At 38.8% G+C, this 27,927-nt stretch overlaps 1 protein-coding gene across 1 annotated transcript in view; it reads right to left on the minus strand.

Annotated features, from left to right (window-relative positions):
* Psd3 (pleckstrin and Sec7 domain containing 3) overlaps positions 1-27,927 on the minus strand; it is a 449,956-nt gene that overhangs the window by 86,251 nt on the left and 335,778 nt on the right. The window contains 1 exon segment of the mRNA XM_028883856.1: positions 21,199-21,242. Coding sequence (XP_028739689.1) covers positions 21,199-21,242 — 44 coding nt within the window.

Here is a 27,927-nt window from a genome sequence, read left to right on the forward strand (position 1 = left end):
AAACACAAGGACACCCAAGTTTGTAAAAGAAACACTACTACAGCTTAAATCACATACTGACCCTCACACACTGATAGTGTGAGATTTTAATACCCCATCCTTACCAAAAGACAGGCCATCTGCACAAAAAACTAAACAGACAATTGCTGGAGCTAAGTGATGTTATAAACCAAATGGACCTAACAGATATTTACAGAATATTTTGCCCAAGTAGAAAAGAATATACCTTCTCAGCGTTTTATGGAATTTCTCCAAAATTGATTACATACTTGGACACAAAGTAAGGACAAGAAAACTTAAACAGGACCCTGCATCCTATCTGACCACCACGGATTAAACAACAACAAAAGAAGCAACAGAAAGCTTACAGACTCGTGGAAACTGAACTGTCAAGACTGGAATTAAGAAGGAATTCAAAGACCTTCTAGAACTGAATGAAAATCATATCCAAATTTATGGAAAACAATGAAGGCAGTTCTAAGAGGCAAGTTCTTAGCATTAATTACCTATATGAAATAATTAGAGCGATCTCATGCTAACAACTTAACAGCATACCTGAAAGCTCTAGAACAAATAGAAGAAATTACACCCAAAAGAAATAGGCAATATGAAATAATCTAACTCATGGCTAAAATCAATAAAATAGAAACAAACAACAACAAAAATAATATAAATAATCAATGAGACCAAGAGTTGGTTCTTTGAGAAAATCAACAAGACAGACAAACCCTTATTCAAATTAACTAAAAGAAAGAGTGAAAATATACAAATTAACAAAATTAGGAAGGGGGGCATGAAATAGACATAGACAAAATCCAGAGAATCATAAGGATATACTTTAAAAAAACCTGTACACCAAATGGGAAATCTAAAAAAAAAATTGATAATTTTCTCAATACATACAACTTAACAAAGCTAAATAAAACAAACCCATAACCACTACTGAAATAGAAGCAGTAATTAAAAAACTCCCAGCCAAAAAAAGCCCAGGACTAGACTTTCAAAGAATTAATGCCAATGATCCTCAAATTATTCCACAAAATAGAAACAGAAGGGACATTGCTCAATTCATTTTATGAAACCTCAGTTATCATAACAAACCCACATAAAGATTCAACCAAGAGAATTACAGAACAATTTCCCCTAAGAACATAGATGCAAAAATTATCAATAAAATACCTGCAAATAGAAATGACATCATGAAATTCACAGGTAAATAGATGGAACTAGAAAAAGAAATCCAAGAACACATCAAAAAGATTATCCACCATGATCAAGTACACCTCATCCCAGAGATGTAGAGATGGTCCAACATATGTAAATAAATAAATGTAGTCCACCATATAAACAAACTGAAAGACAAAAGTCACATGATCATCTCATGAGATGCAGAAATGGCCTGTAACAAAAATCCAACACCCCTTCATAATAAAAGTCCTGATTAGAGATTAGGGATGCAAGCGACATACCTCACTATACTAAAGACAGTTTGCAGAAAGCACACAGACAACTTAAATGGAGAGAAACCCAAAGCAATTCTATTAATATCAGGAACAAGGCAAGGTTGTTCACTCTTTCCATTACTACTCAATATAGTACTTGAAGTCTTAGCTAGAACAATAAGACACCTGAAAGAAATCAAGGGGATACAAATTGGAAAAAAAAATTCTAAGTATCCTTATTTGCAGATATCATCCTGAGTGAGGTAACTCAGATCCAGAAAGACAAATATGGTATGTATTCATTTATATATGGATATTAGTGGTTAAGTCAATGATAACTAAGCTACAATCTGTAGAACCACAGGGGTTAGGTCTAGAGTAAAGGGGTGTGTGTGTGTGTGTGTGTGTGTGTGTGTGTGTGTGTGTTGGGGGTTGTTACAGACAGATCTCCCTAAGAAAGGGAAACATAATAAATTGATACTTATGAATGGATGGGTAGGAGACTGGAATGGTAAGATCAAATGTAGTGTTGGAGAGGTGAGGGGGAGGAAGGAGGGAATATGGAGAAATATTGAGGGGTAGTATGGAAGCCTAACACAGTAGCAGCTTCCTAAAATATATACATATAGGCAATCTAAATGAAATCATCAAATATTGGGGGAGACAGAGTCCCAGTTGGCCATCTCTTGTCACCAAAAGAAGCTTCCAAAACCAGGACTGGGTTACATCTAGTTGACTTGTTGGTTAAAGGGGTCCTATGGGAAACCCCAACCAAAGCAGGCTGTTACAAAAACTATAGCTTGCTTTCCACAAACTTAAAGCAAGACCACATTGTTTGGAAGAACACATATACAACTCATTGAACACAGACAAGTAGAGTTGTTCCTGACACAGAGGAACAGCATCTTTGGTACAGGCAGGAACTCTGGAGGCTACCAAAGGAGAAACGTACACACCAACCAAGCCACAAACCCTTTATTCTACAATGGTGTTCTTCTGCCTGCAAGGTATGCTGGTGCAATGGTAGCATAAAGCTTGTAGGAATAACCAACCAATATCTGATCTGACTGAAGGCACACTCCCTGAGATGGAACCCACACCTGACTCTGTTTGGGTGACCAAGAACTTGGGACTACATAGCCCAGGGACCTAGGGTAATATCAAATACTACTGTTCTTATATATTAAAAAAAAAAGTACAATGAAATGACTCCTAACAACACTGTTATACTCATAGATCAGTGCCTTGCTCAGTCATCATTATAGAAGCAGATGGGTACAAATACAGAGACCCACAGCCAGACTATGCAGAGAATGAGAGACCTTGGAACACTCGGCCCTAAAAGTGATGTCTATCATATCCCTCTCCTCAGAGCTCAGTGAATCCAGTGGAAGAAGAATATAAGAGCTAGAGGGAACAGAGGACATCAATAAAACAAGGCCCCCTAAAATCAATAGGATAGATGGTCATATGAATTTACAGAGCCTGAGAATGAGACCAGATGGGGTCCTAGAGCTGAAAGGAGAAGTAGACATATGCCCCCATTCCTAACCCAGAACAATTTCCAAATGAAAATTTAGCTTCTTGCAAGGGAGTCTTACTGGGGAAACAAATTACTCTTCAGGGTAAGCTGCGTCCCAGCAGTAGACGGTCAGCAGAAAATGGACTCAACAGAATCTTTGGAGGTTCCTTGTTTCATACTTATTTCAGAGCTTTTCTTTTATTATTATTTTATCTTTTTTTTAGTTTTATTTTATCTTACATATTTTTTTCTTCTTTCTTTTTACCCTATAAGGTCCTTTGTGTATATATTATGGTTTCCAGCTTAGCGTTTTTTATGGGATTCCAGAGTATGTAAACAAGTAGCTCTCTGTTTCGTGTACATTCTCTTGGGATCTTTTCCTTCTGTTTGTTTTGTTCAATTCCGATGCTAGGTTTTGTCTTATCTTGTTTTGTTTTGTTTATTTTATTGCTAACCCTTAGAAAAAGCCTGTTCATTTTCTAGGTAGAGGAAGAAAGGGGGTAGATTTGGATTCGAGGAGAAGTAGGGAGTAACTTGAGGAGTCAAAGGAGGGGAAACCATATTCAGGATATATTATGAGGAAAAAAAATCTATTTTCAATAAAAGAAATTAAAATTTAAAAAATGCATTATTCTGATTTTTAATTAAATATAAGCACTATAATAACAGCCTCCTATGTGCCAAGTATTAGTGATCACAACAATTATGTAAGACCAATATTAGCATTTTTAATTGCAGATAAGGGAACAGACTCAGTCAGTCCAAATAAATCCCCAAAGCTACAGATTTAGTAATTAAGAGATAATGAAGATATGACTGGAGAATCTTCACAGCTCTGCTTTCTTCTGCCACGATGGCTTCTTGGTCATCTTCTTCCAGACAGTGGGGGGACTGGTCAGGACTCTAAGCTGCACGCTTATACTGACCCTGGCAGAAGAACAGGTGTATAGAGGGCCACAGATACCTATAGATGGAGCCCAGAGAACAGAACTCCGCTTTGTCTCCCAAGCAAGCAGGCTCACTGTTAGCATCCAAACTCCAGATACAGCTGCAAGTGCGTGGGGAGGGCAGTGTTTCCATAGTTCTTTGGTGTCTCAAGAGGTGCTACTTTCCCAACTATCACAGAGGCATGGGTCAGTCTACCAGCTACTGAGAAACTCCTATTTGCTTTGCCTTGTTTTCTACATCTCTGTACCCTCAAGCACAGAAAATTTAAATCTGAGATCGTGACACACCCCAACTATGAAGAGGTCAACAGGTCAGATGGCCAATATTCAGTCAATAAAGAAATGAAACCAGCAGAAGAAAGCTACTCACAGGATCTGCTGTTTTAGTTTTAGTTTTCCACAGGAGCTGGAAAACTAAACAGTATAGCAGGTCTGTCTCATTTCTGTCATCTGCCCTGTTCCTTTAGTAAATGCTGACCGGACTCTTTTACTAAACTTTTATCCAAACTTAGCACCCCCAAATATTTTAAATAAATAAAAAATTTCTTTCAAAAGCAGTTTATGAGAAGGATGGAGAAAAGCGGTCTTTGTTCTCGAATGGTATCTTGTAAGGAACTGAGAGGTAAATGAAGTTAAAATTGGAACTCTTAAGCATTCATATTTTACATTTATTTTGAAATAATTTTAGATTTGCAGAGACAGTACATCGAGTTTCCATATGTCCAGCTTCTCCTGCTAGCTAGCATCTTATATAACCACAGTGACATTTTCTAAACGAAAAAAATTAACATTAGTAAAATACTATGGATTAAGGAGACATTTTTTTTCAGGTTTCACCAGCTTTTTCCACGAATCTACTTTTTTGTCCCAGGTTCATATCCTGGATCCCATAATAGATTCAGCCACCGTCATCCCTGTCGTGCCTCCGAATTCTATTCTGGATGTAGCAATCCTGTACCTTTCCTGGTCCTTTATGACCTTCACACTTTGAAGAATCCTGGTCAGTTATCCTGAAAATTATTTTCAGTTTGGATTTGTCTTGTGTTGTCCCAGTAAACTGAGGTTGGAGCTCAGGGTGGGGAGAATACAATTTAGGTTATGTACCCCTTTCAGTTCTTCAGACATTAACTAACCATGATGAGTTAAAGTAGTGCCTCTCAGCGATCTATACAAAATTACTCCATTTTTTGTAAGTATTGTAGTAGAGATGGTTTCTTAGCTAATATCCTGCTTTTTGTTTGTCTTTGCCTTACATTAGCATTCATAAATGGATCTCCCACTGACAATTATTATTGTGGTGAATTGCTTCCTTTGTTTGACGTGCTTCTTTAGTGGGGTCATATGAATATCTACAGCCCTCTTTAAAACTGGGTCCAATCCTAGGCAACTGATCTATCTTTTTTGCCTACAATCTTGCCTTTTCCAGAATGATTAATAATTGGCAAACATTTGCAAAACACACTTACCATTCTCCATACTCCTGGTCAACCACTGGTTTTGCATGTATTATTATGGGGCACTATAATTGTACAGATATACTCAGCTTACTTATTCACATAAGGAAAGGCATTATCTGGTTTCTATGTTTCCATTTTTATACTAAAAAGTGTGTTTTTAAATAACATCAAAATCTACTATAGAAGAACTGTACTATAAATCTTTCATAGATTAGAAGGGCAATTTCTATCTTTCAGGCAGATCATTTAGCTCAAAGCAAATGTTATAATCAGAAGGGGAAAGATGGAAGTCTTTAAGCAAGATAAAGAACAAGATGTCACATGGTGCTAGGAAGTTCTAACCGGGGCAACTAGGCTAATGAAATAAAAGGCACTCATACAGGAAAATAAGTAGTACAAGTGTGTCTTTCTGATGATGGTGTGATTTTATAAAAGAAAATTCTAAGAACATAACACCACAAAACAAAACAAACTAAAAATCAACACAATAAACACAACTTAGAACTTTCAAATTTATAGAATTGTACCTGAGAAAGTAAACATACAAAAATTAAGTTTCTTTGAAATAAAAAAAATGGTAAACATTGTAAATAATTCCATTTACAAAGAATCCCACCTTCCTCCCAAATAAAAATAACAGGCCTGTTTCTAACAAGAAAATAAAATGTGTGCACTGTAAATAAAAAAAAAAAAACACTGATGAAAGGAATGGAAGGATATACAAATAAATGATAAGAGATTCCCTGTTTATGGACTGCGCAGATTAATTGATTAAAATGATTGCATTACCTAAAGAAAGCTACAGAGCCAAAGTAATCTCTTAAGGAATATTCTAATGATATTTCACAGAAAAATACATAGTAAGAAGCCTAAAATTCTTGTGGAACCAGAAAACACTCTGAACTATAAGAAATACAGAAGAAAAAGAAGAAACAGTAGGCATCATATGCCCTCATTTGATAAACAGTGCTCCCTTAGTATCTGTGGAAAATTGAATTCAAGATTTCTCATGGGTACTCAAGGTCTTTACATAAAATGCAGTTGTATTTGCACATAAACTACATATCCAATAATACAATGTACATGCTGTGTTATTATGTAATGTTTAATGAGAACAATGATAAGAATAAAAGATAAATGCATACTGGTACACAGTTCTTTAAAAATTTTCAATATATGGTTTGCCAAATCCATGAACATGGCTATAGTCCAACTATAAATGATAATGGTATTATAATAAAACAAGACAGTAATGAAATCAAAACTAGTAATAAAATCAGACAGACCTATCAACCAATGGAATAGGGTGGAAAGCTAGAAGTATATCTAAGTATTTGTAGTCAGTTGATTTTGATCTACAAGAACTCACACTAAAGAATAGTCTCTTTAAAAACAGGTATTGGGACACTTGCCTGTTATCTTGTAAAGGATGAAACTAGACCCTTATATAAGAAAAAGAAAAAAAAAAAGCACTCAGTCAACTCAAATGGATGAAGGACTTAAGCACAATAAGACCTACACAAGGCAAAGTTCACAACATCAGTCTGGCCAGTGATTTCTTAGGTAGGACTCCAAAAGCATGGGCAGCACAAGCAAAACCAGGTAAAGAGATTCAATCAAATCACACAGCAAAGGACTACAAAGGTGAATAAATAGCTCCTGGAATATGTCAACGATATCTGCAAATCATCTGAGAAGGTCCAATGTATACAGGGACTCATATTTCTCAAAGGAGACGTGAATGGTCCTTCCTCTGTGGTTACAGTTGGTTATCTGTGACCAACTGTGGGGTGAACCACAGATCACACCATTACAAGAAAAAGAGAGGATAAGATACTTTGAGAGGAAAAAAAAGAGAGCGTTAAATAAATTTTATTACAGCGCATTTTTATGAATGCAATTTTGGTATAATTTCTAAAAACTCAGTGCAAAAGTAATTATAATAATAATCTATAATGATTAGATATATTAGCACAATATTCTGGATAAATATCAATAAAAACACCTCAAAATTTTCAATTAGTTCTCATACTTTTATAATTTACTATTTGACATTTTAATGACACATGTTATACTCTTTTGGACAGAACTGTTAGAGGGGGTTACAGATTCTGATACTTGAGTATTAAAAACTAAAATATACTCAAGCAGGAAAACTGTAAGTACAGAAACAGTACTTTTTAACAGAATACCAAGAATAAAGGTTCTAAAACATTCTATTTTGAAAAACAAGTACTACTAGTGTTGTAAAGGTCAGTGATTGGCCTTGTCAGGCTCTAGGGGTACAAATTCAGCCTGCTCCCAGATGCAGGCTGGCGTCATCTGGTGGCCACCGTCATCTGGTGGCTGGCGTCATCTGGTGGCCGCCGTCTTTGGATCCTAAGTATGGACTACATTGGTCTGTGATGGCTGCGACAGAAACGCTATTTGTAGCAACACTATCAGAACTTTCCTGGATCTTCTGCTGGAGGCTCGTCTTTTCTCCCACATCTCCAAACTTCTTATCAACACGGATGACAGAAATATGAAACAACTGTCTTCCACCCGTATTCACATTATTCCTAAGTGCTGCACTTTGGGGCTATATTTATTCATTTTGAACAGATGTCAAATTGTTCCCATCAATTCTTACAAGCAGTTCTTTGTTTTCTAGACCTGTCTACTTATCCTTTTGCTTCTTGTAGTGCATCAGGAAGGGCTCCAAATGACACTGAAGAGAGTGGTGAGATGAAATGGCTTTATTTCCCTCCTTTTCTGGGCTGAAACAGGTGAACTTTAAGTTTCTCATCCCAAGACTAACTACATTGTTTTATGGGATCTGTGAATATTGAGGGTTCTGACTTTGTGCTCATGATACATTGGTCTGTGCTTTAATGATTTTATCCAGTTTTGTGGTTACAACACTTGCAGGATGTAAGAATGTGTATTGGTGTTCCTGTTTACTTCTATATTCTTGGAGAGATTATAAATAACTGTGAAATTTTTTGGCAGGATTTACTAGAAATACCATCTAGATGTGGTGCCCTTAAAGAATTTGTTCCCAGAACTGGAGAGATGGCTCAGAGGTTAAGAGCACTGGCTGTTCTTTCAGAGGTCCTGAGTTCAATTCCCAGCGACCACATGGTGGCTCATAGCCATCTATAATGATATCTGGTGTCCTCTTCTGGCCTGCAGGCATACACGCTGGCAGAACATTATATACATAATAAATAAATAAATAAATAAATCTTAAAAAAAAAAAAAGAATTTGTTCCCATCAAACATAGAGCTGGTTATAATATCTCTTTAAAATCCTTTAAGTGTCATATAGTTTGAAGTTATCTTTCCTCTTTCATATCTAAAATTAATAATTTTAATTTAGTTAACACTGGCTAGATCTCATTTTTGTTATTTATGTTTCAAAGAATTAGCTTTTAGTTAGCTCTCTTAATTACTGTTCTCAATTTCATTAATTTATGCACTAACTTCTTTGTCTTTTCTACTTACTTTTGGCTTTACCTGATCTTTCCCCCCTAATTTCCTAATGTGGGAAGTTCAATCACTGATTTAAAATGCCTTTATCTATACATAAGTCACTAAGTGATTAAGTATATATTCACTACAACACACACATTATAATAAGATGCGTTTTTATTTTCCTTTAGATTAGAACCATTTTAATTTCTCTTCAGAGTAACTGTACTCATGGACTATTTAAAAGCACTTTGCTTAGTCTCTACATTTTAGGGGATTTTACAATTTAGTTGTTCATTTCTAATTTAAGTCCACTCTAGTCTGAGGGCAATATTTTAAGCTTTCCAATTAAAAATTGTTAAGGTGTATTTCATTGTGACTGAGAGTGTGACCAACTTTGGTTAATATTCCACATGTCCTTGAAACTAATATGGACTCTGCTGTTACTATAAGAATTTACTAACAGATATCAATTATATCTGATATTAATTGATGGTGCAGGAGAACTGAACAATGTTGCACTTTGACTTTTAGCCTGCTGGATCAGTCAATTCATGTGCAAGGTCTAGAATCTATCAGCTCTTGACTCACCAACGGGGACATTTGTTAGATGTACACATTAAGGTCTATCAGGGCTTTCTGGAGAACAGACTCCTCTATTATTATCATCAAACACCTTCTTCCTTCCTGAAAGTTTTCTTGCTCTTAAGTCTTCTCGGCTGAACTGATACAGCGACTTCCGTCCTCTTCCTCAGGATCAGTCATCACAGTCGGTGTTACTCCATCCTGCTACTTCAGCTTCTATGTGTAGTCACATTTCAAACAAGCTTCCTTGCGCTAACAATAGGTTTGCTTTGTAGGTTGAAAGGAGATGCCAAAATGTTGGGTTCTCCCTCATTCCCTAAATTTATTCTACCTCATGTTTTCTGAGCTATCTGTGGCTTGCCATTTGACATTGGTGGGAAATTCTCAGTCATTACTGGTTCATTGTCTCTTTTCCCTTCTCTCTTGTTTCTTTTCCACATGCTGTCAGGATGTTACACCTTCTATAGTTGTTGAGTTCTCAGGTATTCGGTTCTTTTTCTAAATCTTGGACCCCATCCCCTTGGAGATTCAGAAATTTCTTTTGATATAGCCTCAAGTTTACAGTCTTTTCTGACACAGATCCATGTTATTAATGGGCCCAAACACCCTACCAAGTCTGTTAATATATAGTTTCACTTTTTTCCCCTTAGAGCTCCCATCTCTTTGCTAATATCTCCCATCTGTTCACACATGCTGTTTACTTCATCCATTGCAGTTCTTAGTATCTTAACCAGAATTGTTTTAAGTTCTGGCTCTGACAAATCTAACTTTCTTGCAATATCTGACTCTGATTCTGATGCCGCCTCTGCCTCTTCAAATTGTGTTTTCTGATTTTTGTATGCTCTATATTTTTTTCCTTATATCTAGAAATGTGTTATGGGTAAAAGAAGTACACTAAATAAGCTAGAGTAATGCACTGATAAAGTGTATGTGTTGGGAGTCTTCTAGAATTTCAGGATTTGATCTCAGGCTGTTAAGTGAGTCTTTGCTTATGAAGTGCCAGGTTCTTGTGCCAGGTTCAATTTTTACACATTATCCCTATAGGTTGGGCAGGGAGTATCTTGGGATTGAAGTGCACATTTTTCTTTCCCTCTATCAGGTAGGCTTGAGCAAAATTCAGTAGCTTCAGGACTTTGCTCTGTGTATATACTCTTCTAGCAGAAACATTAAAGAAGGGAATGGGGTACCAACCCCTGCTCTAAATCTCAAGTCACAGCTGTGATCACCATAACTTCTGAGCTTCATCTCAGAACTGCTCTACAAGCTAGACCAAGATCCAGACAGAAGGCAGAATTTACAGGACTACAAGAGGACGACCCTAACTGGGGTATCATCTCACCCACAGGAATCCATGTGGAACACAAAAGATAGCAGGAAGCTAAACCTCAGCTCTCCTCCATGAAGGAAATGCCTGGATATGTTCCTCACAGCATACTCAGTGCCCACTTAATAGATATCAAAATCAAATCAAGCACTGACGTTGCTGGGTAGTATCACACTGATGAGACTACCTAGACGGATGCATAACACATGAGGAGGAGCATCTTTTAAATGAAATATGTCAGCACAGTTGTATACAGATCACTGTATAGTCATAAAAGGAGAGAAGAGTTCATATGAAATAAGTTGACTTTTCAACATGAGGACTCTTTCAGGGGCGGTAGAAATGGGGTAATGGATTATAGCAGTTGTTAGATCCTAGAGTTCATTGTTAAAGAAAACTATGGAATTATATTTAAATGAGTTTATAAAATAATCAACCAAACACTTCAAAACAGCAGGTAAATGTGGTTCAATACAAGAGTAAATTGTTAAGTTGGTTACCGAGATGTACTGAACCAGATGATAGTTGGGAAATTAAGGCATGAACTTACTAAAGCAGTGATGACTTATCATGGGTTCTCTACTGTTCTACATTATTATGCCATAAGGCAGGAGGAGTTTAAAATGGATCTGCCCTCAATACTTACCAAAAATAAAAACAAAGCATGCAGATAAACTTCAAAACATTGCTGCAAGTATGAAACACATTGCATTTTATTTCTAAAAATAGCTTGTTTTGGCATAGACCTTTAAATTGTGAAAGCATGGCTGTGCTTTTATCTAAAAGTGTTGAGCTCTGTGGGGTGTCCTTTAATAGCAGTAAGAATGCTGCCAGATGTGGAGAAGATGGGGGCTCATAACTTCACTGTCTAAATAAAAATCCATTTTTAACAATTGTAGTGTAGCTTTCTAAACTAAGAACATTATAACTGGAGGCCTTTATATGTTTCTTTAAAGAAAAAGGTTTTGGAAACACATTGAGGTCAAACCCCGTAAGAGACTTCCAAAAACATACTAGGAATTTTTAATAGGCAAATAACTTCCTTTAGCCTTATTGATATGGCAATTTTATTAATATGGCAATTTTTTCTCACTTTTTGAAAAGACATCTAAGTGTGCATATTAAGATGTAGAGATAGATAAATGATAAAACCCAAACAAATATTGTTTAACATGTTCAGGGCATTAATCATTGTATGTATACTGTGGGTCACGTAGAAATTATGCTTATTGTATTTCTTTTCACATTATGCTTTTCTAAATACCAAAAGCTTTGCAAATGCTATAGATGTTATCAAATCCTAAGTGGCCAGCATATAGAAAAACACTTCCTCACAACCCAGCCCCCAGCATCTCTCCTGCCTCAGTGACTCCAAACCTGCTTTTGTAGTCATATTCCATCTACTGGCCAAGCAGGTGACTTCTTCGCATGCTCCCCACTTAAGATGTGAAGTGAAGGGAGCTTCTCTTTCTAGGCCAGCTTATCTATGTTAAAACGGTCTTCACAATGGAACCCTTAAAGTCCCCAAGGGTCCATCTCCATCCAATCACTCAGAGAAAGAAAGCATTTACACATGAAACACATACCCTGTCTTTCTTCCCTTTCCCTCCTGAATTTACCATTTGAAAGTGAAGAATTTGGTGGCAAATTACTCCAGATTCCTTTATGCCTAAATTATATACATTTGAAAAAGGCATCATTTTCACTGAGAGAGGAAAAAAACTCTACTTCTATGTAAATGTTAAGTGTGAACTCTGATCTAGGATAATAAAACGACATTTTATAGAGTTGTCTTAGGAATTCTTCTCTAATTATCTGCCCCAAAGCTTTGCATTTTTTTTTTTAAAACATTGAAGACCAATTGATGCTCAGGATCAATTCTAGATAACAAAATTCCAGATGATCTGTTTTCTTCTGTCCAAAATCTTAAGTTAAATGCCAGTTTTTAATTACTGTGCCATCTGTTAATTTTACATTCAACTAATCTTCTCAAGTGTACAAAATAATGTGATTCTTCATGACATTTCCACACACGTATGCCACTGTACTCTGCTCATATTCCTCCTGTATGTAAACACTATCTTCAGTCCACTAAAGCTCTGGTGATATTAGTGTTAGAACTATTAATTTACCAACAGTGACACATGATGCAGTATCTACTATGGTAGGAATATGAACATAAGCCTCCCCCCACCCCAAAAGCAATGACACAAAGAAGAAACTACTGTGATTTATCTTTTTATGGAAATAACTTTATCTCAGTGTAAAAACATTCTGAGCAAGAGCTGGAGATGTTGCTCAGTTGGTAGAGTGTTTGCCTAGCATGAATGAGGCCCTGGATTTGATCTTCAGTACTATCTGAAACTGGGTGTGGTGGAGCTTGTCTCCAATCCCAGCACTCCAGGATGATCAGAAGTTCAGGGTTATACTCAGCTACAAAAGCAGGTAAAGACCAGCTGGGGCTACATGAGATTCTGGTTAATAATAGTAATAATAATAATAATAATAATAATAATAATAATAACAACAACAACAATAAATTTTTAATGAGGCTAAGCATACTTTTCTTTAGAATACTACTTTTAAAAATAATTTATTTTTTATTTTATATGCATTGGTGTTTTGTCTGCATGCATGTCTGTGTGAGGATTTCAGATCTTGGAGTTATAGATATTTGTGAGCTGCCGTGTGGGTGCTGGGAATCGACCCCAGGTCCTCTGCAAGAGCAGTCAGTGCTCTCAGCCTCTGAACCACCTCTTCAGCCCTAGAACACTACTTTAAAATCCAAAGGCAGGCAAAGGAATTTCAATTTTTATTACTAGAGGATCCTGATGGGAGGAGGTGGGAAAGCCCATAGGGAGAATTACATGGGAAAAATGATTAAAAGAAAACCTTAAATGAAAGAAATTATCTTCATAAGTAAAGATGACACATCTAAGTCAGTCTGAATTATAAAAGAAAAGTGTCTTGGGCAAAACAAAATGATTTGTTTTTCGAGGATGGCTATTTCCCACAGAGCAACTGAGATTACATTTTAATTATTTTGTATTATTACTGAAAAATTAGAATCAATACTCGGTTAAGTAAAATATGAAAAAAGAAATATTAAAAAAAAAACAAGACAAAAGCGCTTTAAGGATTCATTTCTTGGAAAAAAGACTCTAAGAGATCATGAAGAAAAATGGGAGTAGTAATCAAGTTCAGATCACAGCCTTAGGTGAGAAACAGAATTAGAGTGCTCAGCCACAAGGACAAGCAGACAGGCGGCAAGCTGCTTCATGTCCTCTCCATCCCTCAAGCTTCCTCTCTAGCTCTCAGAAAAGGTTTATAGACAAGGCCGGCCATACCCCTTCCCTGAGCATATTTATGCATGGGAAGGTGTACACATGCAAGTGTGTGTACAGACATATCGCACGCACGCACGCACGCACGCTTACTCACACCATACATACCCCCCACACTTAAACCCACTCACACTCACTCATACCATATACGCACACACTTAAAGCACATATCCACTCATAACAGACATACAACATACACTCACACCACACATACCCTTACATCATACACACATTCACAGGACACTCAAGTGCACACATTCATACCACACCCCCCCTTACACATCTACACATTTACAGTGTCACACCACACACACACACACACAAATACATACCACACATATATACACATTCATAGTACACACACAAACACACACTCATACCACATGCCATTCTCTCTCCCTCCTCTCTCTCTCTCTCTCTCTCTCTCTCTCTCTCTCTCTCTCTCTCTCACACACACACACACACACACACACACACACTAGACCTAGTAGTAAAGAAGTGGAAAGAAGTCTTGAAGGTTTTTTTTCTGTTTTCTGGTGTCAGTAAATTATTCTCTGAGCAACAATGGTACCAGAAAGAACAGCCACTCTTAAAGTTCACAAGAAAGAAGGAGAAGTCTAATTGTTGGTCTTTGAAGCCATATTTTCAAATGTGCACGGGTAGCCTAATCCATGCAGAGGGGCACAAAGAGCCAATGTGCTACTACACCAGCCAGCAAGCCAGGGTAATGGGCTGTTTCAGGGCAGACAAGAAACGGGTTGATTTGGAAGAAAAGACGGCAAAGGTTTTGAAATGGTCTCGTCACAAATGAGTTGGTAGGGTAATAGGAAATAGCAAAGATTATTCGATGGTGCAACTATAAAATGTTTATTCAGACTTAAAATGAGGAGCAAGAGCAAAGCAGTGAGAACAGAAGTTTAACCTGGGAGTTCAGTACTGAAATTGGGTTATATTGTGACTTCATTAGAGTGAGACCAGGTCCATCCATCAGTACATACATTCTAAGGAAGACTCCTTGTAATTCCTAAATATAGCTGTCATACAGTTATAACAACGATCATAGAAGGGTAAGGCATTAAATTCATTATTTTTTCTTCTGAATATATTGATTTTTTTTTGTCACATTGTTAGTTGTATTCTCTGAAGATCTCCGTGTGGGTGTATTTTAAACAAGGCTAGAACTATTTACAAATGCCATCTTATCTCTGTCCTACTCCCTACTTTGATGTTTGTAAACTTGAACTCTGAATTGCCTTAAAGCTCAGGAAAATGCCACAGTGGTATACAGACTTTTGTTCTTTCTGAATTCCCAGGAAGCTTCATAGAACAAAGCAGCTCAACGGATAGACGCTTTATGACTAACGAACAACTGAACAAAGGAACGGAGACAAAGAAATGTAATTTTCTGTGTGAGGTGGCCGAGTTCTTCCAGTAGCCAGGTTAACTCTGTGCCGACTTCCCACAATTTTTAGACTTTCATTCTTGGAGTGGCCGCTCCTCCCTTCACTTTGTTCTCATTAGGAACAGACTTGCTCCATAGTCACATCTGTGTCTTGTACTCTGCACTTAGCCAGACCCAGAAGAAGAACATACAGAATGGAGCAGATGAGTGGTTGGTCTTCACTCTCTAGCTGCCTGGTAATATCAGTAATTCTGTGAGCATCTGATGGGACTTATACACCTATGTAAAACTCTCTTAACTTGCACTCTACCAAAGGCTGACATAAAAACATTCAGATATTATTTCTGCCCTCCCATAAGGACTGTCATAAGACTATGTATCTATAGGTAAGCCAGGCCTGACATCAGAGGAAACAAACCCTGGCTTTGCCATGGTACCAGCTGAATGTCTTTGGGCCTACAGATGAATGCGGCCTGATTTCGGTTTTCCTCACACAGAGAAAAAGGGCTCTATGCTAGAGCAACACACTTCCCCACACTTTGTAAATGCATATACAAAAAAGAAAAATATTGAGTGAAACTTTAGTCACATTTTAAAAAGATCATAATGGAAGTGTAGGGCCCTGACACTCCTCCCCCCCCATTTTGGGTAGCTGCCGCCTTGCTTGCCAACCTTGACCTTAATGTCCTCCTTATGCTAATTCCCTGCTGTTTTCCACCTTCCTGAATGCTTAAGGGAAGTTCCTTGTTTGTGTATCCTGCATATTGGGCGTTAACAGCTTAGATGCAAGATTGTAAAACATTGGTAGTGAACTTCTGCCCTCTGGGGTTCTCCCATTGTGCTGTAAGCCTGTATTTAAGGTTTCCTCCCTCTTTCAATAAACATTCAGCATTCTGCTGAGGCGAATGACCTGCTGTCTTTTGTCTCTGTTTTTCGATCCACAGCCCCTGGCTCAGACATGGTGAACAGGTGGTGGTAGCACAGGGCAGTATCACTACATAGAAGTTACTATAGCGGTCCATAATTCTATATGTCTGTTTCCTCTAAGGCTCTAAAATCAACATCAAAAGAATTCATACTTAAATGTACATTATCTTACAAATTCTGCATCAGCAGCATCTTTCATTTATGTTCTGAACACATCTGTAACATCTTTTAGTTATATTCTGAATTATACACATGTAGGATCACCTTTCAAGAATGCGATTCTATTGCCTCTAGTGCTGACATTATGCTGTCCAAATTGGACAAGCAGGACACAAAAGAAAGGACTGTGGAACTTTGCCAAGACAAGGCGGGCCAGCCCTTCAGAATATCCGGCTTCACAGAAAAGTCTGTCAGATACGCTAGGCCTCTAGGCCAAAGAGAGATGCCCTAACCTTGGGTGACTGTCCAGGCAGACAGCTGCTTCTGTCATTTCTCACATTTTTTGGAAGTCACTTGTTTGCACTTCCTGTTTACTCAATTAATATTATTTCCTTCTCAGGTCTCTGAAGGAATTGAAGACTAGATAGTTACAGTTTTCCTTGTTAAAAAATTCAGAAAAGAAACTTACTAAAGATGTGTAAAGTGTGTAAGTGTGAAAGACATCAAAAGATAGTTTTTGGTTGATAATACAAGTTAGAAAGTGATTTAGGTATGACATTTTGGACTGATAAAAATAGGGTAAATACTAGAGTATTTTCTCTGAATTTGTCAATCGTTAATGGGCTGGGCATTGCTAATGTAATTCTTGACTGTATATATTATATACAGTTATTGCACTTATTGTATATAGTTTTTTTATATTAGTTATAAACCTTTTATTATTTTACACATAAAAGGGGAAATGTGGTGATATTTTCTTTATATTCTAACAAAATTTGCCTGAAGATCAGAGGACAGAGCCAGTCACACAGAGCAGGCACTGGTGGCACACACCTTTAATCCTAGCACTGGGGAGGCAGAGATCCATTTGGATCTGAGTTCAAAGCCACCCTGGACTATATGAGATTAATCCAGTCTAAAAAAGAAACAGAGCCAGGCAGTGGTGGCACACACCTTAAACTCAAGTACTTGGGAGTCACACGCCTTTAATGTCAGCACTAGAAAGGTTGAGACAGGAAGTGATATAGTTGGGCAGAGAAAGGCAGATAAGGTGGGAGGAGAGAGGAACTCAGCCCCCTTTGGCTGAGGACTCAGGGGCATTCAGTCTGCGGATCTGTGGAGACAGGATCTCCCCCTTTCGGCTGAGGAGTTGGTGAGGTGAGAAGTGTCTAGAATGGCTTGTCTCCTCTGATCTTTCAGCATTTACCCAATATCTGGCTCCCGGTTTTTATTAAGACCAATTAGGATTCATGCATCACAGTTCCTTGTATATAATTCAAATTCTTTCTATAGCACTGCTTTTGGTTTTTCCCTTCTTATTTCTTCCTCCTGGTGCTAGGGACTGAGCTTGGTGTTCTGAACATGACAAATGCATGCTCTCCCACTGATCTACACAATCAACCTTTCTGATAGCCCTCTATGGAATCTTCACCACATGCAGGCATTCTGGTAAGAAAAGGAGGAAATACAGGGAGAAATCAGACATGTCTCTTTCCTCAAGGAACTTGGAGTCTAATGAAATTTTATTGCCAGTAGCTGTACTGGAGAGTATCAATTGGCAGTGCTATAAGATAAAGTAAAAATGGAGATCATTTCTAGTTGGCAAGGCCAGGACAGACTCAAAGGGACCGGTGTCATACAAGCTGAGCTGTAATGGGTTTGGGGGTTAAGGTTCCACAGAGAGAACGGAGGCAAAGTAAAAAGGCCACGGGCCAAGCACTAGTAACTGCGCTTAGTTGAAAGGAGGACTGTGTGAAGACGACAGTGTGTGATAAACGACGCCTCAGACAGAATGTGTGGGGCCTACTTGAAGCTTTACAGCACAGGGATGCTTCAGTCAGTTAATGTAGCAGAAAGCAGCAAGAGACAGACAGACAGACAGACAGACAGACACACACACGTTTGTTTAGGGGGCTCACAGAACGCACGTTTCAATACGCCTGAGCGGCAGCAGCATGGGGACGGGAGGACACTGCTGAAAGCCAGGCCTAAGGAAGTTGTGGGTGAAGTCGAAGGTGACGCAGAAGCCCAAACCCAGGTGAGCAGGAACTTACTCATGTCCATAACAGGGATGGATATAGTGTAAGAACCAGAAGGAGATGGTGCACACAAGCGCTGGCCCAAAGCCCCGCAGCACAACGGAAAGGTAACTGAAACTTAGGAAAGCGGGCAGCACTGCATGTCATATCTGTTTTTTTTTAATTAAGAAATTTTTTATTCATTTTACATACCATCCACAGATCCCCCTCTCATCCCCCTCCCGCTTCCTCCCCCCCCCCCCCCCCCCCCCCCCCAATTCCCTCCTCCGAAATGGTAAGGCCTCCCATGAAGAGTCAACACAATCTGATACATTCAGTGGAGGCAGGACCAAGCCCCTCCCCCTGCATCAAGGCTGTGCAAGGTGTCCCACCACAGGTAGTGGGATCTAAAAAGCCAGTTCATGTGCCAGGGATGGATCCTGATCCTACTACCAGGGGGCCCCTTAAGAAGATCAAGCTACACAGCTTTCTCCCTTATACAGAGGACCTAGTCCAGTCCCATGCATGCTCCACAGCTGTGGGTTTAAAGTTCACAAGTTCCCACTAGCTTGGTTCAGTTGTATCTGTAAGTTTCCCCATCATGATCTTGATGCCCCTTGCTCCTAGAATCCCTCTTCCCTCTCATTTCTATTGAGGGAGCCTTTGTATAGAGTTGGCAGATAAAGTTTAAGGAATGAATGAGACCAACGATCATAGAAGACAATCTGCTGGGTTGAACTTAGGGCAGTTCAACAGGCATGGCTAAGAAGTGGGCAAGGAGTCAGAGAGAGGTAGGGCACTGTGGTGCAAATGTACGCGCAGGGCAACAGATTTATTAAGGGAAAAACAGTGTGGTCCAGCGGGTCCCAGAAAGCTTAGGTAGAGAACTGCTTTCTGAAGTGTGTTCCACAAACACTAGTTCCGGTAGCTGTTCAGCAGTACTACAGACTAACCTGAAACAAACCTTCTTCCCAACTCACGTTGGTTGTGCCTGTGATGTTTTATCACAGCGACAGAAAGCACACCAGGACAGACGCCTCGACTTTCTCCACACGGCCTCTTCCACCCCCATTGCCTGCCCTTTGTTTACAGCCCGCTCTACACAACACTGTTCTTTACACAGGAAATGGGCCTAGGAGACTCTGATATAAAGTAAAATTCAAAAACAGGATACCAGACCTGGAAAGGTGTGTGTGACGATTCCATCCAACTTCTCTGTTTTATAGAAGGAGGTTAAAACATAATCAATGGCCAGAGTGTCTTCCTCTATTTTTTATAAAACACAATCCAATAGTATACACCCAAGCATTCGGATGAGGGATACAAAAGAGAGGAATAGGAGAGAAACCGAGCTTTCCCGAAAAAGTCACCCGAGACACAACCAAGGTGGTCTCCTGCAGAGGAAACTCAGATCTGACTCAGCAATGTGGTTTCCTAAGGAGGATGCCTGGAGGTCAGAAAAGGGTGTAGGATTTCCAGGAACTGGAGCTATGGTTGTGAACTACCATGTGAGTGCTGGGAGCTGAACTCTGTTCTCTGCAGGAACAGCAAGTGCTCTTCATCATGGTTGTTGAGAATGTTACAAGAACTCCTCGAAATGATATGTTGCTTTTAAGTGAGGTTTATCATGTATAAACAGAATACAAGTGATTACATTTGCAAATACTAAATTCCCAAACGGAGTCACTTACAACAGCAATATACGGTCTGGTAATTAATGGAATAATTCAAGTGGTACTGATGTTAAAAACTCACTGTGTGTGTCGGGGGCAGGGGCGTTCCCTGGGGCAGGATGCCTGGGCACTGGCCTCTCATGGTACATGTGGAGCTCAGAGGACAACTCGTAGAAGTTGGTACTCTCTCTCCAGCTAAGCCATTCAATAGCAAACTTAATAATTCTTTAAAAAATTTTAATTGTATACTAGTGAAAATTTACAAGAAAGTATTATTTGTATGAAGTTAAGTGTAGTTTATCTAAACAGTATTCCCTAAAGCATATACCCTGAAACAGTACATTTTACTGTCAAGCAGATTCAGGAATTTTATTTTTTTTCTTTTAGAGATTGTTAAACATATGTAATAGATTTAGAGATTATGAATAATATGTAATGTTCTAAATTTGAAGTTTAAAACAAATGGCTGGCTTTACTTAGTCATTTCTTAAACTTATCTACCCACAGAATCTTCTCTCTCTTTTCATTAATATGGACACATGTCACAGTACACTAGTGTCATAAGAAACAAGATTGGCCACCCTTGATCTCCAATGACAGCAAGAGGAGAATTCAAGTAAGTAGATGGTGCATGCACCATGTATTTTAGGTTTTGGTATAAACACAATTTTGCCAAAAGATTTTCTTTTCGGATGCCATTTTCAAAGACTCATGATGAGGTGAGTACTTGCTCACAGGCTAAAGCAGAACTCTAACAAACACTACACCACCAACAGTAACAGTTCTCAGGGCATACTCAGGTTTCCTATCGGCAGGAAAGACAACGGACATAAAATAAGAACTGGCTATGCATACTTTACTCTCTAAAATCAGCTCCAAGGCATGAAGAAAGGTAGTAAGAAAAAAAAATCACATTATTAAAAAGCTGCTATTTAGCATACTCACACTGCCCATTCAAGCTTCTCATTCTTGATTGAGTTGTACAGGGCCTGTAAACAGAGGAAATAAGATCAAATTAATGTTTTTATTCTGTTCCATATGCTGAATTCAGTAAAGGAGCAAAGTCAAAGGCTTCAGTAAATGTTGAGCAACTTCCTCATGCCTTCACAGTCAGAATATCTTAACTGATTGGTCTCTAGAAGATGAAGAATTCACAGGGGAGGCAAATGAGCATTTTATGAAACAAAGAAACAAGCATTAAGTAAAAACTGCCTTTTATAAATAGCACACAGTACTGTACATTGTATCTTGGTACAGTAGAATTAGACTATGATTGAACTCAAGCAGGGCATTCTATTTCGTTCATTTAAAATATGCTCCGGGAACTTCATTAATATGGACTTTAAGAGCAGTCCAACTCTTCAATAATGGAAGAAACGTGATTGCTTTTATGCTACCTAAAGAGACACATGCAAGAGGCCTTAAGCCAGATATGGAAATGTATCTGGGATAGTTTAAGAGTTCCTACACTATTATTCTAAGGTCATAATTCTCTCTACAGTTCAGTGAGTGCTACCTCAATATATATGTACAGTAAGTGATGAAGAATGAGACAGAAAGCTTCCCAAGGGCTTGGTAAAACAGACATAATCATACCAGCTAAGACAGCCTTCCTGGCCCTCCCAGAACCAGTATTCCATATAAAGCCCTTGTGATCAATTTGCTCATCTACAGCATCTACCCAGAAAAATACTTTAATTTAGAATAAGATAAAATAAAGAAATGACAAATGCATTTCTAAGATGTAAAGCTATGGTAGAAAATAATACAGAAAAAATAATAAAACTTCGATACTAAAACTTTTCTAATAAAGTCTCAGATCTCTTAGGGCTTGAATGTTCAGTAAAGACTATCTACTCTGTGACAGAAAAGGAGGGTCAGATGCCACTCAACCACTCACCAGATGAGGAAGTTAGGCTTCAGAAGGTTGAGTGTGTACATATCAGCAAAAAGACTGTATTCCCATAGCAAATTCCCTTCTTATCAAAGTGCTTCCAAATTTAGTAGACATATATTGAAACTACAGATTTTGTCAAAATGACAAGAAAAGTAACCAATGTAGCTCTTTAATAAAATACCTCACCCCCAATAAACCATAATAGCTCCAAATGTGAAGGTTTTAAAACCCTAACACAGTGCCAACAAATGGAAAATTCCACATCATAAAATTTTGTTTTAAACCAGGTGAGGTAGTACACACCTGTAAGCCTAGCACAAGGGAGGCTGAAACAGGCAGATCATAAATTGAGATAAGCCTGGGCTTATAACAATTTTGGGGTCAACCTGAGCTCTATAGTAAGACTTTGTCTCAAAATGGTAAAAAAAAAAAAAAAAAAAAAAAAAAAGTAAAAACAAAACTATTTTAAGTCCCATGTAAGCTTGCCTTCAGACAGTGCATATAATATCTACCCCCCTCCAATGACTTTCCTACTCAGATTGGGTTCCTTCCCAAGATAATATGTAAGATATGCAAACATTGATTATGCAAATTTTATATGCAAATACTCCAAGGCAAAAGTCTGAAACATTTTTGGAGCCAAGCACTTCAGACAAGGGATACCCAATCTATGCTATCAACTTCTTTTATTGTCTTTCTGTTGCACATGAAAAGCAAAACCAGGTAACTCTGCCAATCCACACTAACATGCCATGTAAGAACTAAGATTTCCTTCGCTTTTTTGAGGCAGGTCTCCTGTAGCTCAAGTTGATCTCCACCTCACTTCATAGCCGAGAATGATCTTGAACTTCTCTACTTCCCATTTCTACCGCTTGTGTACTGGGAAAAGAAGCATTTATCACCCACCTGCCCTTTTAATGTGGAATTCTGGATTCAATTCAGGGTATTTTGCATGTTAGGCAGGCACCTGATTATCTGAGCTACATCACATCCCTAACCCAAGAGTTCCCTTAGCTTCAATGTCAAATACCCAAAGGGTATGTTAAAGTCAAGGGTGAGCTATTAGTTTATGTAGCCAAATTATAAATGGATAGAACTAGACTCAGAGATGCAGAAAACTCTCATCTTTTCTTTCTTTCCCTCCTCTTTCTACACCAAACATCCCCAATGATTATTTCTCTACTCCATAACAATGGTTCTCTGTGCACATCCAAACCCATTGTGTTTCTAGTGAGAAAAAAGGACTTTTTCTTTTAGTTCCAGCTGTTAAAGTCCCGAGACAACATTCTCATTGTGGTTTAGTTACCTATTTTCTGGTTTACTGTCCATTTCCTAGACAATGAGGTTCTGGACCAGGCCATTCCCGAGCAGCACTGGCCAATCTGTTAGGAAAGGGCAGTCCCGGTCTAGTGACTATAGACTAGTTCCTGGGCCCAGCAATATTCGGAATCTGTTTGTGACCCATTCAGCACTACCAGAAGAAAGGAGTTAAGTGACGGCACAAATTAACGCCACTGGATATTCACCACCTCTGTCTGATTCTGTTCGCCGTCCTCCTTAACCTCCTGCCGTCTTCTCTGAGAGGCATTTGTCAAGGTTCCTATTTCCTCCTCCTTTCTGATAGGAGAGAATCAGCACAAATGGAATTTCGGAGCTGAAAGGAGCAAGCCCTATCTTACACAAGATGAGGAAGGTGAAATCTAACACCCCGCAGACATTTCTCACAAATGTAACTCCGAAACAGCATTCATTCTTCCTCTTCTACTCTGTTGTTTGTCTTTGGTACTGGGTTGAATCTAGGACCGTTCTAGCTATCATCACCCCCAGTTTTCTACTTACATTTACTATCAATTAATTGCTTTTTTTCTTGCTAATCCTAAACTTGACAGCCCTGTATGTTCCTGCCCTAAATTAAGGATTATGGGGAAAGGTAAAAGGGTTTGTGCTTCTTTTAGATGGATTCAAATAATGCAGAGCACTGGAAGATTCTATTCTTAAAAGATAAGCTTCACAGAAGAGTCTCTGTTGCTAGGACACATGCTTCAAGTACCTTTGTCAGTGAGGACAAGCTTGCTAAAATGACCTGTACTCTCTGTCCACTTATGATCAAATGTACTGGCCGTGTGAGTGGAGAAACCTGGAGGTGCAGGCACAGCTCAACAAAATAACCCCTGGACCTGGGAAGATGGCTCAGTTAATAAAGTGCATGCCATGCAAACATGCGAGACCCCAGTTAAAATCCTTAGCACGTATATTTTTTTAAAAAATGCCATGAATGGCAGCATGCATCTATAACTCCAGTAACTGTGAGAAAGATTCCTATTGTTCTCTGGTCCAGCTGAATCAGTGAGCTCCATATTCAGTAAGTAAGATGGAGAATGCCTGAAGAAGACACCCAGCCTTGATCTTTGGACTATTCTCTCTCTCCTTCTACCCCCTGACACAGGCATGGTGTGGGTTGCTAACCCTTCACATAGCTAGAGATAAATTATCTAGCTTAGCCAAGACATCAGGGTTTGCGGATTAATACTGTCCTGGCAGGCTGTCTACTTCCCCTTAGATTGACAGCTGGGGTTAAGTGGGAAAAAAAGTACCACAGGACCCACCCCTATGGATGCACACAGCGAGGTGATGCCTGCTATGGAGGCTGAATAACATACTATCCAAAGATGCCTATGTCCTAATTCTTAAAACCTCTGAATATTTCCTTATATGGTTTAAAAAAAATCTTTAGATCAAATTTAAAGGGTTTGTGATGGGGAAAGTCTGTGGGTGGGCTCGAAATGTAATCGGAAGTATCTTTACAAGAAGGCTGAGGGCAATTGAAAGAAGCAAAGAGAGGGCCAAAGAAAAGGGAAGAAGGACGGTGGAGCGACGCAGTCATGAGCCAGTATGGCAACCCCCACAGCTGGAAGAGGCTAGCAACAGATTCTCCTTGGATTTTTCAGAGAGAATGCAGCCCCATCTTCACATGAATCTCACAGTTCCAGTCTCCAAAACTGCGAGAGGATGTATTTCATCACTTTTTAAATACAATGCATTTGTGGTCATTTGTTACAGCAGCCGCAGAAAACCTATGCACTAGGGTATAAATGAAAGGCAGATAACTTAATAAAAGCAACTTTCAGAAGTATTTCCAAGTCAGCCGCTAGATAAAAGTATCTTTCCCTTTATGGATGTCATCTGAAAGTATGAGAGTGTACACTAAAATTTGTCAAGTTAACTTTTACAAATGAAGAGAATTTAAAAATTTGGACCCTAGCCCAGAGCTCCAGAACTCTCCTGGAGGATTCTGTATGAATTATCAGCAAATATTTCAAATGCCATCCAGACATGATGTTAAAAGCCACTGTTCTTTGAGCTTAAAAATCTGGTCTCTAACCACCATCCCTGCAACTCATCCTGGGAACCACGGACACTGAACAGGACAGGTGCTTCTTCAAGTGTGAAGATGATTAATTCTAAGACTGAGAAAGCAAATACTTACATTACAGAAAATATGGGAATTCTGTCTAAATTTACTTTTAAGTCCTTGTTCCTCACTTCTGATTGCTTCTCGAAGATGATAAAGTGCCATTTTATTCAAAGCTTAGCACCTCCCTGGCAGCCCACACAGGCTCCGCAATCTTTTCCCATTACCACATTGTATAATCAGAAGTCTCTCTCTGTTTCTCCAGAAGCACATTTTGTGTAGTTGACAGAACACATGTATTTTAGTTAAAGCATCTCTAAATTCCAATGATGGCTTCTCCTCTGTGGATCCAGAATAATTATGAAAATCATGGAAGATGTTGCACAGCTTCCATTTTTAGTGAAACTGATACTGATCACTGTGGAATTTATACCACCAAAATTGTGCCACCACCATCAAGGCCATGGCTCCGTTTCCCAAACGCAATAGTGGCTCATGCACTCATTTAGAATTAAGTTGATTTTTAAGTGTAGAATTAAATATGCCCACTTTGGCAGTGGTATCAGAGAAAAGCAAATTTGAAAAACACATGCTTGCTGGACACAGTGGCAAACACCTGTAATCCCAGAACTCAGAAGGTAAGAGGAGTGTCGTCCCAAGTCAGAAGCCATCTTACCTAAGGACTGAAATCCTTAGGAGGGGAGGAAAAAAAGTAGAGGAGAAAGCAGAGGAAGGGGGAAGACTTAGCTTAAATTTAAAGTTTAACTATAGTTACCAGAGAATGTCAAATTTCATAGAAAAATCTCAAAGTATATTAAGGCCAATGATCCACATGTGTTCTGATCTTCTATGCCTTTATATCGAAGAGCGACACTATCCCTTGCGTCACTAGCATTTGTAATTGATTCCTTTTTTGCACTCCATCACCTGTATAGACTTCTTACATCTGTGCAATGTATGAAATGCTGTGATTGATGAGTTTTGACTTTTGTTTTTTTAGGTGGCTGAAAATAACCATCAGATAGAGGTGAAAATGGAGAAACTGAAACCTTAGCCTCGAGACATTCATGATGGATCCGTTTACAGAGAATATTCTTCAGTGCACAATGAAACGAGACTGGCTCTTGATAAATATCCATATCCCAGAGTCCACTGGAATTCACCTAAGTATAAAGGGCACGACACTTTAAAGAAGATCAAAACCACAAGCAGCCTAGTGGGCACTTCCTCTTTGGCTAATATTCAAGGTAACAAATGCATGCCTAAATCTGGCTTGTGTTTTTCCATATCTACAATTAGATTCAATTTTTGGATCAAGCCATCAGGTAAACAGAGCCAAAATCTATGTCCTGGGCAATTAACTTTGTGCTGTGGTGCATGTACAAACCAGAATAGCAGCCACAGGGATATCTAGCCAGAAATGGACATATCATCACAGATCCACACTGGAAATAGAAAAATGTAGAAGCCCTACCTTAATGGGAATGAATATGAGGTATGCTAATATACAACTCATCATGTAATAAACATTTTTGAGCACTTTGTAAAGACTATGAAGGCATCATGCCAGGTACGGATGAATCTCCTTATTCTGCCTTCAAGGGTCTCTTACATAAGGAATACAAAATTGCTGCTAACCCTGGCTGACTTCACCTAGCTGAGAATTAGTCACCTGACAGACTCTATTAACTTACTTCTTCCCACATACAACATACAAGACACTTTCACACACTGGATTTAATAAATGACATTGTTTTATTTATGTAAAGAAAAATTCATTGAAAAGAGATCCAAAGAAAAGCAGCTAAGCACATGAGAGGCAGAAGTAGGACACATGCTTTTCAATTATCTACCGAAAACAGATAATTTAATTTACCTAATGGTTAATCTTGATTGTCAGCCGTTTCTGATTGTGTCTGTAACAGGCTTTCCAGAGACAACTTAGATTATAAATACTCTGACCTAATAACTGAATTGACTGCCCCCCACTGTGTGTGTGCCTCTCTCTCTCTCTCTCTCTCTGTGTGTGTGTGTGTGTGTGTGTGTGTGTGTACACGTGTGCCTATGCATGTGGGTATTCATGGAGACTAGTGATCAACATCCAGTGTCTTTTTCCATTTTTCTCCATCATTTTTTGAAACACTGTCTTTCAGTGAACCTGGGGTTCATCAGTTAAGGTGGGCTTATGGGCCAGTGATCTCCAAGGGTCCACCTACTTCCACCCCATCCGAAAGCGTTGGTAGTTACAGATGTGGACCTCCATAGTCAGCTTCTACGTGGGCTTTAGGGATTCAAACTCAGGTCCTCATGTGTGCCATTTCTCCAGCCCTTGGATTAATCTCTTGGTGGATTCATAACATGTTGA

Source organism: Peromyscus leucopus, chromosome 17 (genome assembly GCF_004664715.2).
Source record: "Peromyscus leucopus breed LL Stock chromosome 17, UCI_PerLeu_2.1, whole genome shotgun sequence".
Taxonomy (NCBI): Eukaryota; Metazoa; Chordata; class Mammalia; order Rodentia; family Cricetidae; genus Peromyscus; species Peromyscus leucopus.